We start from the raw sequence: 19,531 nt of genomic DNA, 5'->3' as shown, positions 1-19,531 counted from the left end.
ATGCAAGCATTGTAGGTAGCCTTGAACTAGGAAGTCAAGAGGTTCATACAAGTGCATAAAGATTCCAAGGAAGCTTGAGTGACAGATGGAAAAGGTTCAAATCCTAGAGGATCAACAAGCTTATGTAGCAATGTGACTGCTAAAGCTCCTTGGTTGGTCAATCATTGGAGTCAACTCTAATTTATTGTGATTATTAAAGCAGTGAGAATGCTGCCCCTGTTGAGAGGGAGTCTTTGTTGACTGGGGATCTGAGTATATGGTTGTTGCTGTTATGTGTTATAATGCATTTTTCTCCGAGATGGAAAAATTTGAGGTGAAAGCCCTTGGTAACACATTCTTCTCTATGTTGGAAGTTTGAGGTGCAAGCCCTTGTTAATGTATTCTTCTTTGCGAGAGAAGTTTGAGGTGCAAGCCCTTGTTAATTCATTCTTCTATGTGAGATAATTTTGAGATGCAAATCCTTATTAATGCATTCTTTTCTATGAGACAAGTTGGAGGTGAAAGTCCTTGTTCCACCCTCAGGGAGTAGCCATGGTAGATCCACCCTCTTTGAGTAGCCAAGGTGGATGTCATGTGAGAGACTCCATGACTTAGTACTTGTGTTTATTCACCCTCTTGGAGTAGCCATGGTGAACTTCATGTTGAGATGACAAAATGATGTTGAGAGAAATCGTAACAAAGTTTTGTTTTTGACACATATGGGTGTAGCCCTTGTGTTTGAGAGACACTATATCATATGAAAGATCTCTCTCTTGCTAAGAGGCAGTGTTAATCTTTTGGTAGCTGCATGAGACATCTTTCATACTTGAGATTGATCCTTTTAGGTTTTTTTCCTTAAAGTATTCTTGCTATGCTGGTTTGTAACTATCATCTCTTGGTTCGAGCACATGTGGTGATGTTTGTTTGCTTTAATTGTCTCTTTTGTATATTTTTGAGAGTTGCTTCTAATCAATGTCAGAGTCTCGATCGTGTCTATGCATCTATTCTCTATTCTTTATTCCAGATGCTATGTTTTCTTTTGAAGATGAACTAACATCTTTTATATATTGTCACTGGTCAACTGTATGATAACGGTGAGTCAGTTTTATTGGGCCACATAGGATCATCAGTTCTTTATCAGTTGTATTCTATTATTGTCAACGTTATTTATCATTCCCTTCCTTAGTTCAATTGTATGATGCCATGGCATCAAACGTTTTCCTTATACCAAAAATGTGACTTATTTGATGGTGATCATGTGTTTTATTACATTTGGCATCCTAACAGAAGTTGGCTCCTTGCATTGTAATTGTTGTCTTTTTGTATTCTTTCAAGAAAAGTCCTTTTAATTCTGAATGAGCATCGACTGAAGACAATGACAAATTACCACGCATTGGAATGTTGAGTATTAGGGAAGCGTGTGCGTGAGTTTTATGAGCATGTGTGTGAGCATCGACTGAAGACAATGACAAATTACCCTCCATAGATTCTACTCTTTACAGACAGATGACTGGGTCTCTTATGTACTTGGTAAATAGAAGACCTGATATTTACTATGTTGTTAATGCCTTAAGTCAGTTTATGTGTGAGCCAAAGGAGATTCACTTGGTTGCAGTCAAACACATTATGAGATACTTACAAGGCACTCTTAACCTTGGGCTTAAGTATAAGAAAGTTGACTTAAACTTACATGGATTCACAGACTCAGATTGGGGTGGAAGTGTTAATGATAGGAAAAACACTTCAGGATGCTCTTTCAGTTTAGGCTCAACAATGATATCATGGATATGTAGAAAACAGTCATCAGTAGCACAAAGTTCCGCAGAAGTTGAATACATTGTAGCTGCAATGGCTTCTCAAGAAGCAGTTTGGCTTAGAAAGTTATGTTTACTGCATAGGTTAATTAAGAATTGCACACAGATAATGAACACGAACACGAACAGCAGAAGTCTTCTTATTATTATTCGCATATGCCAAACAGTACATTATGCTTTTTTTTTTATGATTTACAATAATCCAAAGGGTGTATAAATACTTTCTGAAGAACCTTCCCGAAGGGGTCCGTCGACTACATAACAAGAACCTTCCCGAAGGGACCCGTCGGCTACATACAAGAACTTTCTCGAAGGGACCTGTCGGCTACATAACAAGAACCTTTCCGAAGGGACTCGTTGGCTGATACACAATTTCTACCGACATCATCCCCTCCAAAAAGAAAAGTCGTCTCCTGACGACTAACAAAATTAGGAGACAACCCACAAACAATAAAAGAAATACTAGAGAGAAGGAGGTGTCCCAGAAGAGTGTTGCTGACGACGTAACTCATACACCTGGTCTGTCCGGATGCGCAGATCTGTTTGAATCTGTGAATTAACCTCTACGGCCTCCTTCAGTAGAAGCGCGGCATCCATAGCCTGTCTCCTAGCCAACTGCAACTCATGCTCCGCCGCATCTTTATCCCGGATAGCCGCGTCCTTATCCTGTACAACTGCTGCCATATCCTTCAATAGTGCTGCCCGCTTTGCTGCCCATGCTACCTGCTGGTCGGCCAAGTTGGCGGCTAACTTTTCTCTTGCTTCTTTCTCAACCGATAGGGATCTCTGAGCTGCAACACTGTCTGCTGCCCTATCCAACTCCGCGCGCTGCCGAGCATAGTAAACCTCTTTGTACAATCCCATGATCTCATGTGCTAGCTTCATCAGCGGAGTGTCACTTAATGCCTTCTAGCTTTGAGGGCATAACTCCATCATGGAGAATGATGTTTGGGAATGTGTGCAAAGACCAAAGGCAAAGTCAATAGTGACTTCTAGATGGTTGTTCAAAATCAAACTTGTGGCAAATGGTAATGTGGAGAAGTATAAAGCAAAATTTGTGGCCAGAGGATTCTCTCAGAAAGAGGGAGTAGACTATGAAGAGATTTTTCTCCTGTTGCTAGATATTCTTCTATTCAAGCTATTATATCCATTGCTTCAGAGTTAGGGTGGAGGATTCACCAAATGGATGTGAAGACAAAAAGTGTAAAATCCAATTTTTCCAGGTCTAAATTAACATCTAACATAAGCATAGAATACAGTTATAACTTCGATTTCATAAGACGGCATTTACATCATTCATGTTCATGTGAAGAAGATTACCAATAAAGTCAGTTAAAAATTTCTTAACTAAATACTTCAAATACCTTTTAGAGAAATTACTTCAGAAATTGAAATCACACACCTCAAAAAAAAACTGAGACTGAAAATCATCTAAGTATGCTTCTGCAACCACCCGGGTTAGTCCACAAATACACTGTAACAATTTCTCAAATCGATTGCTATCTCAAAAATCATTTGATGAATACCACTAAATACCAATATAACTTAATTTAGGGCATCACATATCATCTTACCAATTAGGGCATCAATTACCATTGGTTTATTTAGGGCTTCTGGTACTGCTTTACCACTTAGGGCTTCCGCGACCACAGAATTCAATTAGGGCATCCGCGACGACGGATTTCTATCTAGGGTTTTCGCGATGACAGATTCAATTTAGGGCTTCTGTGACCATGGATTCAACTAGGGCTTTTGATACCACAGATTCAGTTAGGGCATCCAATACCACTGTAACAATTAAGATTCCAGCTGTCACACAATCAATTAGGGTCTTGGATTTCTTTTCCTTCGATTGCTTATCTCTGACAGTTTCTCAAGATTAGATAAATACTTATATTCAATATTCATTTATATGAAAGTAAAATGATGATAAAAATGAAATACTTCAATTAAATCTTACCTTCTCATAAACAAAAATGATAATACATGTTTTTGATAAACAATTGAATGCATAGCTTATCTCTCTCTGACGCATGTCCGACATCTTGAGAGGTGAAACATTGTCAGGGGCTTTACCACCCAACCTCGGACCACAATATGTCCCCACACGATCTCCAATAAGAAAGGCCCTCCCAACCCGGAATTGACAGGGAATATCTTACCATCCACTGGGCATCATGATATATAACACTCTTGACTATACATTCACAACTCTGCCTATATTCTATATAGCTTGATGGAGACTTTATATGTGCCTTCAACACTTAATCACGCATTTGATCATTTCCTCATGGGCTATTTCAGTTGCTCTGTATACACGACATCTTCTAAATCCCTACCTCATATAGCTCGCAGACTTCATTCGATACTTGTAAGTTTTAGTTGTCTATATGTTTGGTTCGTGATGAATAATACCTATGACTATTGTGTTGCCACATTTTAATAGCTACCGAGATCTTTATATACCCCAGTCACTACAGTAATGACAAGTATGCGATATTCTCAGTCCTTAGGTATACGAGTCGCTAAATGTGGCTTAGCATTGGTATGATGCCCCCATTTAGCTCCTATACCCAATTGTTGTGGTTGATCCTTTGTCTGCTAAAAGTCGCAGTTTGTGTTGATAATGAATCGATGGCATGGTGTGAACTCTCACGGTAATCATGTGCAATATGAATCAACATTTGTATATCAATTATGGAATTCACTGTTGGACTGTAATATATTCTTCGGACTGGACATGAGCGTACCATTATCGTGCCCTGTGAAGAGGTGCCGAATCCTTGCATAACCGCTATTCTCTGCTGCTAGTAGCTCCTATTCACCTTCCGTTCCTAAACTGTTACCCACAGCATGATAAGGAAATTCGATGAACATGAAATTAATCGCTGAGTTATGTTATCTTGGTCTGGCGGTAATGGTTTGAAAGACTGAAGAAAAAGATCTCCTCTTGAAACGACTATGGAAGTCTAATAAATTAATAATAAAGTGCCCGACTCTAAGGCTTCTCACCGTTACAAGAAACTATACGAATTCCACTCAAATCAAATACTTTTAAAAGGGAAATAAAGTTTGAAAAAAAAAGATAATTACACAATTCAAATTATCAAACAATTAAATCGATCTCCTCGCCAAGTATTATCATTAAAAAGGAATATTAAATCGAAAAGCAAAGAGTTGGAAAGTTATAATTCGGGAATTATAATAATTGAAATGTTATTATACTTCGAACATTATTAAAGTCTTATAGGCAACATTACTTTATTAATTATTAAATTATAATAATGCCAAATCATTTCATATTTAAAAGCACGCACTTAAATATTTATTAAAAATAATATAACAAAAGATAAATTAAAATCCTTTAAGATACGTTTTATATTTAAACTCGATTATTTTAATTAAATTACTAAATAACTCATGCAAATCCCGCAGATGTAATTCTCTTTCAGATCGCTGGGTCTTTTATTTGTCTGCCCAGTGATGGTGATACCCTGCCAAATTCTTTTCTGACAATGCTTTCACCCCTTCAACATGCTCCCTGCAAGGAATTCCTACTTAATTAAATTATAAATTATTTAATCTTAAATAATCATAACAATTAACCTTTCATCTTAATTCCATGAATTTGCAATTAACGATCAACTAACATGTCATCTTCACTTGAAATCATAACGACCAACTATCTTACCATTTCGCCAGATTATATCAAATTAAACTGCCAACTGATTTCATGCGAACCTCAACGGCTATATTTCAAGCTAGGTCAAAAATTGGGATGTAACAGGAAGAAGTATATATAGAGCAGCCACAGGGGTTTGAGGTACATGACAGAGTGTCGCATGTATGTAGGCTTAAGAAAGCCTTATATGGACTCAAACAAGCTCTGAGGGCATGGTACTCCAAGATCGACAGTTATTTGCAAAGCATGGGTCTTACCAAGAGTGAGGCGAATTCCAACCTATACTTCATACTTGTTGGATCTGAGATCCTCATCTTGGTGCTCTATGTGGATGACTTAATTCTTACAGCGGTAAAGAAGTTGATCGCTGAGTGCAAGTCAGATTTGGTAACAAAATTTGAGATGGACATTGGGTTGATGCATTACTTTCTAGGACTTGAGGTTTGGCAAAGATCGAGAGAGATCGTTCTTGGACAAGGGAAGTATACACTACAAATCCTTAAGAGATTCAAGATGGAGATCAGTAGATCAATGGCTACTCCAATGGTAACCAACTTGAAGAAGTTTGATTCTTCAAAGTTGGAATTGGTAGATTCTACAAAATATAAGCAATTAATTGGCTCATTGATGTATCTCATCAACACTCGACCAGACATTTGTTTTGATGTAAACACCTTGAGATAGTATATGGTAGAGCCAAGGCAAGTTCATTAGATTGCAGCAAAGCATTTGCTCAAATATTTGTAGGGCATAGTGGAGTATGGTTTGCAATACCTCTGTGGAGATGAGGTAAAGTTGCAAGGGTATTCTGATTCAGATTGGGCGGGGAGTGATTCGGATTGGAAGAGTACTTCAAGGTGTTGTTTCAATTTAGGGTCAGCCATGATTTGCTGGTTCAGCAGGAAGCAAACCTCAGTAGCACTCAGTTCAGCTGGAGCTGAGTACATGGCAGCCAGTTTTGCAAGTTGTGAAGCAATTTGGCTTCGTAAGTTGCTTACAAGTTTATTTGATCAAAATTTGGAGCCTACTATGATTTATTGTGACAATTAAAGTTGCATAAAACTCTCAAAGAATCCAATGTTTCATGATAGGTCAAAACACATTGAGATTAGATATCAATTTCATTAGAGACAAGGTCTTGAAGGGAGCAATTAAGCTTCAATATATTTTGACGGATGAACAAGTTGCAAACATACTCGCCAAACCCTTGGTAAAAGGGAAGTTCGTTTTCTTTCGAGACGCTTGAGAGGGAGTGTTGATAATTGTAGCTCATAAAGGTAAAAGTTAGAGTAGTGTTCAAGTAGGACTCTACTTTGAGGAAGTAGAGTTCAAGTAGAACTCTACTTTATCCACCTAACTAATTAAAGTAGTCACCTAAAAAGAAAAGTTCAAGTAGGACTCTACATTATGGAAGTAGACTTCAAGTAGGACTCTATTTTATGGAAGTAGACTTCAAGTAGGACTCTACTTTTCCCAACTGCTATATAAAAGGAAGCTAAGGATTAAATTTAAAAATAATCTTTCTCAAGAAGGACATTGAGAGAGAGAGAAAATCAAAGAAGACATTTCTGATTTTCAGCAAGGCAGAAAGAAGGAAGTTTACAACAGTTAACAATAAAGGAGAAGGTAGCAATACCGAGTATATTTCAGGTTTGTTGTTTTATTTGTAACTTGTTTCAAAGCCATTTTCCCATGTACTGGGAACTCTTGTAAGTTCTGAAGTTATTTTGAATGATGAACTAATTGAAGAGCATATGAATTGTGTTTTTTTTTTCTAAGTTTTTCGTTGCTTTATTTCATTAAATAAATCTAGTTGTGTAAATCTAGATCTGATCTATTTACCTAGATACTGGAATTAAGAAATTAACAAATAGATGAAGAAGAACTTGTTGGGAGAGAAGAGGGTTTTAAAAACATTGATGGGAAGATATGGTCCCAAAGAGATATAAAAATTGAAACCCATATTCAAAGGACAAATAACTACGATTTGACCTATTGGTATTATAAGAAATTCTCTTGTAATATGTACTACCACCGTGGAAAGCAATATACATTTCTTGCAAAATGGATAAGGCATGCTTAGCTAGGGTTGAACACACTAGAAGTGGCGAGATTAGCATTGAAAGTCAAATAGAGGATATACTACGAAGGCAACCCATTATCGGGCACTCTCAATGTGCAAATGAAAAGTGGAGGAAAGATAAAAACCAACCTATGCAAATACCAAACTTAAATCCAATGTGGCCAATCAGCGTGAAAGACATGGAAATATTAAGCATGCCTAACAAGGACAATTTCATATGTGAAGTGAAATTCATTTTGCAAAGGAGAGACCCCTTTATTGGACACTCCCATTATTGAATGCACAAACAACCATAGCAGACGTGGACCATTGACTGCAGGTCACGAAAAAGGTAATTGCATTCATGTCCATGTGGCATTGTCCATGGTGGAAGATAAGGTTATAATGTACGACTATTTTGGACTCCCATCGATGAAGGGATAAGATATGCAGATTGCACCCGATCATATAATTGTTGATAACTGTGAATTAAAATATAATAGATGTTTATAAAGGAACAAATATGTAAATATATTTAATAACCATATACATATATATATATATATATATATATATATATATATATATATATATATATATATATATATATATATGTATGTATGTATGTATGTATGTATGTATGTATGTATGTATGTATGTGTGTGTGTGTGTGAAGAATCTCATCAAATGCATATAAAAATGATTTAATAATCATGGAACTAGAGGTACTTTCTATATTAAGGAATTGATTTGATTATTATTATGCATATACATTTAAAGCATAATTAGTCTCTCTCTTATTTGTTTTTCAATACGGACTATAAAAGAGCTATGTGCCTTGATCTTTTCCTCCGAGAATGTTATTGCCAAGAAGAGGGAGATTATGATTCAAAGGGAGCCTAACATTTTATTAGAGGCAACCTTGAAAGAGAAGGAGCAGATAGAGGATATGATTCAGTCAACCTTTGGTGATCTTTGATCATATTGATTCCTAGGGAGTGAACCATGTTGAGATAAGTTCTCCAGTGATCAATAAATCATAGTAGTCAAGAGGACTGTTATTCATGGATATACCCCGTGACTATGTGATTTTAATAGGCCTACCCCCTGTGTACATCATGAGGAAGTGATGACTTCCAAATGATTATCACTTGTATTTGCAGAAGTTATTAGAAGTTGACAATCTTACAATAACTTTATTTTCTATTATGATGGATATCTTACAACGTCTATGCGGATCACGATAGATTATACTTTACATAGTGGATGTTTATATGGTAAGCATTATGAGAATGTGTGTGCACATACCTTATAAACACTTTTGAGTACATGGTGAATGTTATGCGTAATGATATTTTGGAAGGCCATTACATAAAGTACTTGGTGAATATCACGCCTCTTGATGTTCTAGAAGGTCCTTACTCACAGAGTACTTGGCGAATATCACACGACTTGATATTCTAAAAGGCCATTGCTCAAAGAGTATTTGGTGAATATCATTGATATTCTGGGAAGCCAATACTCATGATATCAGATGTGAGATCAAACATTTTTTACTAATTGGCGTATATCATATGTTGATATTCTAGGAGACCAATACTCGTGATACCATATGTGATATTAATTGGTCAATATCATGTATTTTGGGAGACCAATACTCATGATATCAGATGTGATATCAAAACTTTTAAGTACTTGGTGGATATCAAATGTCGCTATTCTAGGAGACCAAGACTCATGATATCAGATGTGATATCAAAACCTTTTAAGTACTTGGTGAATATCTTGTGTCGATATTCTAGAAGACTAATACTCATGATATCAAATGTGATATCAAAATAGTGGATATCTTCTGATCAAAGACATCTTTTAAATTTGTCATACCTAATATTACCAATGGTGTAATATGTGTCTTGTGTTTATCCTCCCTAGCTAAGAGGGAGTTTTGATGTTTTGGTATCTTTAGTAGGATAAACCTGTGAGATCTAAGAGAAATTAATTTAATTACAATGATTCATTCACACACACACACACAACTGTAATTAAGTTTGCCATTATATCAATCATATTGGAATAGACATGTCTCATGAAGGGATATGTCTCTTCTCTCGGTTTATTCCTCATACAAATACAAGAGGACACTGCCATTTGGAAAACACATACCAGACATTATGGCAGTGCAAATACATTTGCGGTGATCTGGAAACTCAACACAACGTATGCAACTGAAATCTGGGAACTGTTGTAGCAGATTGTGCAATTAACTAGGGCAACCAAGTTTCTAGGCTTCATACAATGCCCTCAACATTGAGTAAAATAGTTTATGTCAAAACAACAGACTTCAACGATCTGAAATTATCAGCAAAATAAATTCAAGTTCTAAACAACTCTTACTATTGAACCCATCACTAATCAACCAGAGATCATCAAAAAGATTTTGTTCAATCTTCTTCAAAATATTGAAATATCATTTTCCACATAAGTAATATAGCTTCACTTTAGACTGACTTTGGACTATCCAATAAAAATAGACAATTAGCTTGCTGATCACTTCAAAATACCCAAACCAGACTTTAATTTCATATGAATCAACATAAACGAATTCTTGAATCTTGCTGACTGAATCTCCAGTCACGCAACTCAACCACAGTTATAATATCTTAACTATAGAATATAAACCAATCAGCACAAAACATTAGCAAGGAAGTTGAACTTGGCAAATCTATATAGAAGAACCCTTCTTAGAATGAAAGACAAATGCAGATTCAACAATAAAAATGACACCTTTACTTTCAGAAAAGAAAAATTTTAGAAACAAAATCCTTTTAAATTGTCACCAGATTCTTTAAAAGGGGAAGCTACATCAACATTTGCATCAGCAACTTGATGTTTTGGTCTTCCTAAACAATCTCTGGCAAAGTAACCATACTTGCCACATTTGAAACATTGAATTCTGGAGAGATCCTTCTTCTTCTTTGGTTCAAGAGCTGAATCAGAATCCCTATGTCTAAATCTCTTGAAATTTCATTTTCTCTATCCAGTTCCATTCTCTTTAGATGTATGAGCAGAAAGAACATGATCCTCTTCAAGATGAGATCTTCACCCATTTCCTCTTGCCTCCAATCTGCATTCCTCTTGAATGCAATCAGCTCTCAAGCGATCAAACTTGGGTAGTTCATCTCTTCCACTAATTCCTTGAATGAAAGATTGCAAGAGTGAGGAAGGTCATTCATGGCCAACATAACCAGGTCCTTGTCCTCAATTGATTCTCCAATACCATTTAGCTGATCCTTTAATTTTGCAGTCTTTATAAAGAAAGATACAACAAGTTCTTCGTTAGCCATCTTAATATGAAACACTTGACATCTCAAGGCTAGAGCTTTGCTAGTGTTATTGAATTCATACAAACTTTGAAGACACTCAAACATCTCCTTAGCTGAATTCAACTTGGATATGACAGGTACCAGATGATCCTTAACAATCAATTAGAATCCTCCTGCCATGATATTGTTCTTTCTCCATTACGCTTTCTCAGTATCATCAAAAGGTTCAGCTACATCAGGTTTCACGTAGTTAAAAAGATCATTCTCTTCAAGCGCAGTTAGGACCCTAAATTATATTAACATGAAGTGAAATTGGATGCTCCATCCAGCCTATCTTCAACTTTGAGTCCATTCACTATTGTAGAATTTTGAAACAAGCACACTTAGAATAGAGTAAAATGTAATTTGAAGCTTAAAAAATCTGACTCTGGATTGTTTCCTTAGACCCACTATGAGACTATGTTAAATTTTCGAACCAGAATACATAAAAATGCAATGTACTGAAACTCAAAACACAAATGAACAGAGGACATACAAAATTGTCCTGGAAAAACCCTCAACTTGAGGGTGAAAAACCCAGGCCCACAAAATATAGATCCTTTACTGTATACTAAAACAGATAAAGAGAACTTCTCAAGCTTCTGATTGTTGACACTTAACAATCAATCAAGTTTGATCACTTACCTATGCCAATACAAAATATCAAATGCTACAAGTATCTCACAGATACTTCTGACAACAAGAATGTCTTTTGCACATTCAATGATCATACACAATCATATACAGGAGAATTCTCTTTTTTTATGTATCATGTACAATCCAGAAATATATCATTGTAATTTAGACTCAAGAAAACACTAGATAGAATTCACGCACACTATCGTCTATATCAATTCTGAAGCATAAAAATAGTGTATCATCATCCAATACTCATAAATCCAACACACGGTAGTTTCTCATCATCTTCAATTGAAGCTCGTTCGAAATCGAAAAGCCTTTTTGAAAGGAATGCAAAAAGACGACAGCTACTATGCAAGGAGCCAACTGTTGTTAGAATGCCAGAAATAACACAGCACATGATCACCATCAAATAAGCCACATTGTTGGTATAAGGAAAACGTTTAACACCATGTCATCGTATGATTAAATAAGGAAGGGAATGATAAATGATGTTGACAATAATCGAATACCACTGGCAAGGAACCGATGATCATATGTGGCCCAAAAAAACTGACTCACCGATGATCTGATGTTTGACTAATGTCTCTTATAGTTATGTTCTCTTATTGCATTGATTTCTTTTTGTTTTGTTTTTTTGCAAAACTACAGTTTTTTCCTTTGTCAAGTTTCGAGTTCAAGTCCTATTTCGGGCTGCCGAATCACACCAATTCTGAGTTTTCAACTTTGGTTTCAGCAGTATATGTCCACTAACTGAGACAGTGAAGGGACATATGAAGGAGTTCAAGTGGACTAAAGGAGCAAAGAGTTTTGATTTATTGAAGGCCAAAGTGACAGAACCTAGGTTAGCACTCTAGATTTCAGCAAGGTATTTCAAGTTGATTGTGATAAAGTGATAATACCATTGGGGATAGTTTAAGCCAAAAAGGTAAACCCGTTGCCTACTTTGTAAGAATTTAAATGATGCTAAGAATAAGTATTCAGTTTATGATCAAGAGTTTTATGCTATTGTTCAAGCACTTAAGAAACAGAGACGCTATCTCTTGCCTAAGGAGTTTGTTTTGTTTATTTATCACCAAGCACTTCAAAATTTGAATAGTCAAGGGAAGTTGAATTAAAAGCATATAAAATGGGTTGAGTTCTTACAAAGCTATGCATTTGTTTTGAAACATAGAAGTGGGAAGTCAAATAGAGTTGTTGATTCTTTGAGTAAAAGGCAAAATGTGTTAATTCAAATGCAGGTTGAACTGGTTGGTTTCGGTGAATTAAAGGAGTTGTATAAGGGGATTCCAATTTTAGAGAAGCATGGAAAGCTTGTAAGGAGCCTATTGCAAAAGACAGAACAAGGTGGTTGGATTATTTGATCCAAGATGGTATGTTATTCAAAGGTAATCAATACGCATTCCTAGGAGTTCTATGAGATTACATTTGATTAAAAGAAAAACATAGTGAACGTCTTGCAGGACATCTTGGTTATGATACGACTATAGCAGTTGTTGGACAGAGTTATTATTGGCCTCAATTGTAGCAAGATGTAAGGAAATATGTTAAACATTGCAGGTTATGTCAAATGACAAAAGGTGTTAGCCAAAACACTGGTTTTAAAAAAGCACCACCTATACCTGAGACGTCATGGGAAGAGATTAGTATGGATTTTTTTTGGTTTGCCAAGGACACAAAAGGGTCATGATTCTATTTGTGGTGGTAGACAGATTTTAGAAGATGGCTCATTTTATGATGTACCCCATCTAAAAAGACTAATGATGCTATGCATATTGCAGATTTGTTTTTCAAGGAAGTGATGAGACTACATTGTCTCCCAAAAAACATAGTTTCAGATCGAGATATGAAGTTTGTAAGATACTTTTGGAGGGCATAATGGAAGAAGCTAAGGACTGATTTGAAGTGTTGTTCAGCCTACCATCCACAAACAGATGGACAAACAAAAGTTGTAAATAGGAGCTTCGGCAACTTGTTAAGAAGCTTGCTTGGAGACAGACCAAGGGGGTGAGATTTACTTGTAACTCAAGCTGAATTTGCATATAACAACTCCATCAATATAACTACCAGTGAATAACCATTTCAGATTATTTATGGCAGCAGCCCAAAGGATGTTTAGAGATCTGGAAATGTTGGAGAGAAGAGACATGAAAAGTGCAGAATCAGAGGACGAGAACTTTACTAAGCACATGAAGAGCCTATGTGATAAGGTAAGAAAGCCCTTTAGTAAAATGATTTTTCAGTACAAGTCTAAAACTAATTTAAAGAGGAGACATGTGAAGCTTCAGTATGGTGTTGATGTTATAGTTACTTGAGGAAAGAAAGGTTTCCAGTTGGTACTTCAACAAGCTAAAGAAGAAGAAATTTGGGCCTTGCCAGATTGTAAGCACGCACAATTTTAATAATGCCTATGAAGTGGAGTTACCTAATGAGCTTAATATTTCTCCCATATTTAATACATATGATCTAACAGGAAGGTGAATTTCAGGGAGATGTAACAGGAACACAATTGAATATTCCAGCATCTACTTCACAGAAGGAGGAGATAGGGGAAATTTTGCCTTGACAGACCAATTGATTTCTCATTTAGTTATCAGAAGCTGAAGACAGAGGCCTTGGTTTTTCCTCTTGACAAGTGACAAAATTCATTTTTCTTTCTACCATGAGTGTCTGATACAGGGGCATACATGGAAGGAACCCCATTTTAGAAATTCAAACTTTCCCTAGTGTGTGTGCATTAGATTTTTCTCCTAAATACTTATGAGGAAGACTCTAATTTGGCAATTGTGAGTGGTCCTAGAAATAACGCAACAGCTTAGTAGTGAGCATTTAGTGGACATTTAAGAAAGGATATGTGGGGACGCTTCTTTAGTGGGAATCGTAGCATTTTTGGGAGTGAGTTTTGGAGTGAGTCTTTTTCAGTTTTTGGAGAATGATTTTAAGAGAAACAAGGAAGAAACTTTCAGATTTTGGAAGAGGCTTGGGAAGCCATTGTTGCTGCTGACAAATACCATTGTTGCAGATCTATGATCAGACCCCAATCAGATCTGTATCTTCTATTGAGAAGCCAATAGACTTGGCTAATCGTTTTGTAGAACCATTTCTCCTTATACTAAAAATTCTTAGTTTCAGGTAGTATTGAGCGGATTTTCATGCATTACATCGAATTTGCATCTATTGGTGTAGTAAATAGATTGAGCATTATGGGGGGGTATTAGAATAATCTTTAATGCTCACTGTTGTAGTTTATTGTAAATATTAGAATGTTTCTAATACTTAGGTGTAGTGTAGAATAGAATGTTTCTATTCTATTCTAATCTCCTTTTGTATATATTGATCGTTTTGATCTCTGTTTAATCAATAAAATACTCCGCCATTTACATTTGTAACATGGTATCAGAGCACTAGGGTTTCAGAATAAAAAGTCTGCAAATTCGTGGAAAAATGTCTGTGTTTTATTTCATATCTGCCAAATCACGTCTCTTCCTCTAAGCGTCTAAAATACGTTTGAAATACATCGGAACTACGTCTGTTTTCAGCTCCAAATAGCATCTCATCCTCTACTATGAGCGTCTGAAATATAAATCCACCATTTTCTCAGTTTGACTGCAAATCGCGAGCTCCTAAAACACGATTTTTCAGTCAAAAAACTTGCAGTTTTAAGGTAAAATCATTGTTTTTTTATATGTTACCTTTGCCGTCTCAATAATTTAAAAAAAAGCCCCCATTCTGCAACTAAAATCGACCATTTTCTCTGCTAATTCGTCCTCCATAACTGCCGACTAGGGTTTTCTTCAAAACCCTAGTTTTTAACCTCAAAAAAATTTTCTGATCTCATATTCTTGGTGGGTTTCTCGAGATCTCAAATGGGTCTTCATTAGTTTATTATGGGTGTCTTGTTTTCCGTGCCTCAATTTTCAAGCCAGTGGATCCGAATTCTGACATTTTATTTCTAGGTTTTTCGAGCTCTTTTTTGGGTTCTCCAAATTTTCTGGGTCTTTAATTTTCTCACCTCGAAGTTTGTGCCATTTGAGATATTCACACATTATGAATATCTATATCAACGGTATCAGAAGTCAGACTCAATTCAACAGCAAGCCAATGCTGCCCAACACTTGAAGCAGAAAGAATCTATCTATCATGCCTTTATGGCCAGCATACCTACAAATCATGCGAAATCTTCTGCCTAGTACATCGATTCTAGTGCCTCCCGACATTTTACTCATAGGTGTGATTGGTTTGTTGAATTCACTCCCTATTCTGATTCAGTAATCTTTGGAGGCGGTGAAGAATACAATATTGTTGGCAAAGGCAATGTTCAGATTCAGTCTGGAGGAAGAAAACTCATGTCTCTCAATGTATGTTAAGTTCATGGCATGAAACATAATCTTCTGTCTGTTAGTCAGATTACGAAGCACTCTCCTTAGTTAGATGTCATCTTCAGTGGAAATAAGTGTTCGATTATTGATCGTGCTTCTCGCACTATCCTTGCTATAGGTCTTGAGGATCATGGTATTTATAGACTTATAGATTCAGGAGATTCTCTTGAGCATGCCTTCATCGCCGAATCATCCGCTCTCAGCAGCCTCTGGCATCAACGATATGGTCATCTGAACATGCAATATCTAGCACAACTTGCTCGGGATAATTTAGTCTATGGCCTATCTAACATCCAGACCCAGAACCATCGCGTTTGCGGAGCTTGCCAAGCAGGGAAGCAACATAGGACACCATTTAAGAATGGTGAATCATGGCGGGCATCTAGAGTGCTACAGTTGGTCCACGCTGATGTATGTGGTCCTATGAATACTTCTTCTATTTCCGGGAACAGGTACTTCTTACTCTTTGTGGATGATTTCAGTCGCAAAATGTGGGTATATTTTCTTAAGCAAAAATCAGATGCTTTTCCTGTATTTCAGCAATTTAAAGCTCTAGTAGAAAAAGAGTCTGGTTCCTCCATCCATACTCTTAGGACCGATAATGGGGGGGAATTATGTTCTGCTTTCTTTGCCTTTTGTACTACTCATGGCATTAGACGTCAGTTCACCACACCTCACACTCCTCAGCAAAACCGTGTTGTAGAGCGTCAAAACCGTACCATCATAGAAATGGCTAGGGCTATGCTAGAACATAGAAATGTTCCCAAAAAATATTGGGCAAAAGCAGTATCCACAGGCTCCTAGGGCTTGGTACATAAAGATTGATCAGTACTTGGTTACTCAGGGATTTCAGTGCAGCCCGTCAGATAGTAATCTGTATATTAAACACTCTGGTAATGAAATTCTTTTTCTTGTTGTCTACGTAGATGATCTGATCATTACTGGGAGTTCAGAACATTTGATTTCAGATATCAAACAGGATCTATGCAAAACTTTTGATATAACCGATCTTGGATTGCTTCATTATTGTTTAGGTATTGAGGTTTGGCAGACGGACAACAGTATTTTTTTTGTCTCAGTCCAAGTATGCCAGAAATTTGCTTGACAGGTTTCGAATGCAGGATTGCAAACCTACCTCCACTCCTATGTAGATTGGTCTGAAATTGTCCACACAATCTGATTCTCCTCCTGTAGATGAAAGACTCTTCAGGCAGCTAGTAGGTAGTCTCATCTATCTTACCACTACTAGACCTGATCTCAGTTTTGCAGTCAGCTACATCTCTCGGTTCATGACGAACCCTAAGACTGATCATTGGATTGCAGCAAAACGTGTGTTACGCTATGTACAGGGTACTTCAAATTATGGTCTTCTTTTCACAAGGAGTACTACTCCTCAGCTCAGTGGATTCACCGATTCTGATTGGGCCGGCTCAGTTGATGACAGGAAATCTACTTCTGGTTATGTGTTCAGTATCGGATCTACAGCAATTACCTGGACCAGTAAGAAGCAACAAGCACATGCACTCTCCTCTACAGAAGCAGAATATAGAGGAGTTGTCAAGGCAGCTTGTGAAGCAGTTTGGCTCCGTCAGATGCTTGCAGATATGCATATTTCTCAAGCAGGTCCAACTTCTTTGTTTTCAGACAATCAGGCAGTACTCAAACTTGCCAAAAACCCAGTGTTTCATGAATGCACCAAGCACATAGAGCTTCATTGCCATTATATCCAACAGTTAGTAGAAGATGGATCTATTCAGTTACTCTATGTTCCTACCTCAGAGCAACCAGTAGATATTTTCACAAAACCCCTTGGTCCTGACAAGTTTGTTAAATTTAGGGGATCTATTGGTGTAGTAAATAGATTGAGCATTATGGGGGGGGGGGGGTATTAGAATAATCTTTAATGCTCACTGTTGTAGTTTATTGTAAATATTAGAATGTTTCTAATATTTAGGTGTAGTGTAGAATAGAATGTTTAAGAAATTCTAATCTCCTTTTGTATATATTGATCGTTTTGATCTCTGTTTAATCAATAAAATACTCCGCCATTTACATTTGTAACAACCATTTCTCCTTACACTAAAAATTCTTAGTTTCAGGTAGTATTGAGCGGATTTTCATGCATTACATCAAATTTGTGGAACCCGTGAATTCCATCGAATTGCAGGAAGATTATCCCCCAACAATATTAATGTTAAACATTAAAAACCAGGTAGAACGATTTCTGCATACCTGCAAATAGGATTTTCCCAGCTCAAATGGGCCTCAGATTGATACCTTGAACGCATACCAAAGCATACACAATTGTTCAACTCATATCAACCAGACATCCTAACGTACTGGAAAACTATATAATAGACTCGTTGAATTGAAATCTTTCAAGGTCAAGATCCTTAACCGATTTCCTCCTAATTTATATGCAATTACAAACCCAAAAGCTTCAAAACATAACATAATCATAAAATCTCAATTCAAGAGATTTGAACCTAGGACCAATCCCCCGCACGTTTCAGGGCAGACTAAGCCCCGGGTGTGGAACAAACAATAGCTAGGACTTGCTTATTGAAACCGAATAATCGATTGGGTTTTGCTAATACTGTAGCTGTGATCAACGGGACCCAAATATGTGAAATCAAGTTTAAATCTGATGAATTTATAGTTTAAATACATGACTGGATGTGTTTGATTATATTTACCTCTTGCTTGCCTTTGCCGAGAGGCTTTTCTAGCACGTTTGCATACTGCTTAGGTCTTCCAACTCCAATCATATCTTCTTCTTCCCCCTCGTCCTTTATTAGACTTTCACTTTCGTTGGAATGATATCAGACAAGCATGAGAATATTCTAGGTTTGCTTGCTACCAGAACATAAGAATTTGAAACGCGCAGTGAAAAGTCCAGAGCTGTAGTTTTGTATTATTACATCATAAATCTTCGATTTCTATAATAAAAAACTAGTTCCATAAATACCTGTCGAATTTATTGAATTATTAGTTAGGCCGCCGGGACTAACGTGTCTCCCGCTGACAGATATAACTCGTTCGGTAATTTGTCTCGTATCGTGTGGCAACGGCTAAAGGGTAAATTATTTTGTTTACCCTTGCCGCTATGCCTAGGGCTGTACCACCTGTACCGCCTGCCATGGGCTATCGTCAGTGCACAGTTGGAACTTGTGCCCACGTGCGGGGGAGTCTTGGCGTGGGAAAAGGGAAGTGGGGTGGTATGTTTTTTATTTTTTTAAGTTTTTGAAGTTATGTAAGTTTTTTTAAATAGTATTAGTAAGAGTTATTAGTATTTAATCATTTTAGATTTTAGTATTAAGTAAAGTTTTAAATTTTAGTTAGTTTTTTTATTAGATTAGTTTTTAGTTTTAATTATTAGTTAGTTTTAATTTTTTTAGTAATTTAATTAATATGTTTTAAGTATTAGTATTTTTTTAAAGTTAAGTGATTATATTGTTTTTTAGATTGTAGGTTACTTAAATTTAAGAAATTTATTAGTTTAGTTTTATTTTAATAATGAAGATTAGTATTAGATTCAATTTATAAAGTTTAATAAATTTTAGTTAGTTGTTAATTGTTTAAGTATATACTTTTAGTCAAACTCTAGATAGCAT

At 36.4% G+C, this 19,531-nt stretch overlaps 1 protein-coding gene across 3 annotated transcripts in view; it reads right to left on the bottom strand.

The window, feature by feature from the left end:
• Nucleotides 1-19,086, bottom strand: part of LOC149533763 (uncharacterized) — a 147,787-nt gene extending 128,701 nt beyond the window's left edge. The window contains exons 1-2 of one of the 3 annotated variants that reach the window (XM_089804256.1): nt 18,886-19,086; nt 18,614-18,773 (exon numbers count right to left, since the gene is read on the bottom strand). In XM_089804256.1, coding sequence (XP_089660382.1) covers nt 18,614-18,685 — 72 coding nt within the window. In that variant the 5' untranslated portion in view covers nt 18,686-18,773; nt 18,886-19,086. The other 2 variants (XM_089804258.1, XM_089804255.1) reach the window with 2 other exon arrangements.
• Between the last annotated feature and the right edge of the window lie 445 nt (nt 19,087-19,531).

This window comes from Cupressus sempervirens, chromosome 10, assembly GCF_028749045.1.
Source record: "Cupressus sempervirens isolate cs-2001-9-10 chromosome 10, ASM2874904v1, whole genome shotgun sequence".
Classification (NCBI taxonomy): Eukaryota; Viridiplantae; Streptophyta; class Pinopsida; order Cupressales; family Cupressaceae; genus Cupressus; species Cupressus sempervirens.
This window is presented reverse-complemented; position numbering and strand designations above follow the sequence as displayed.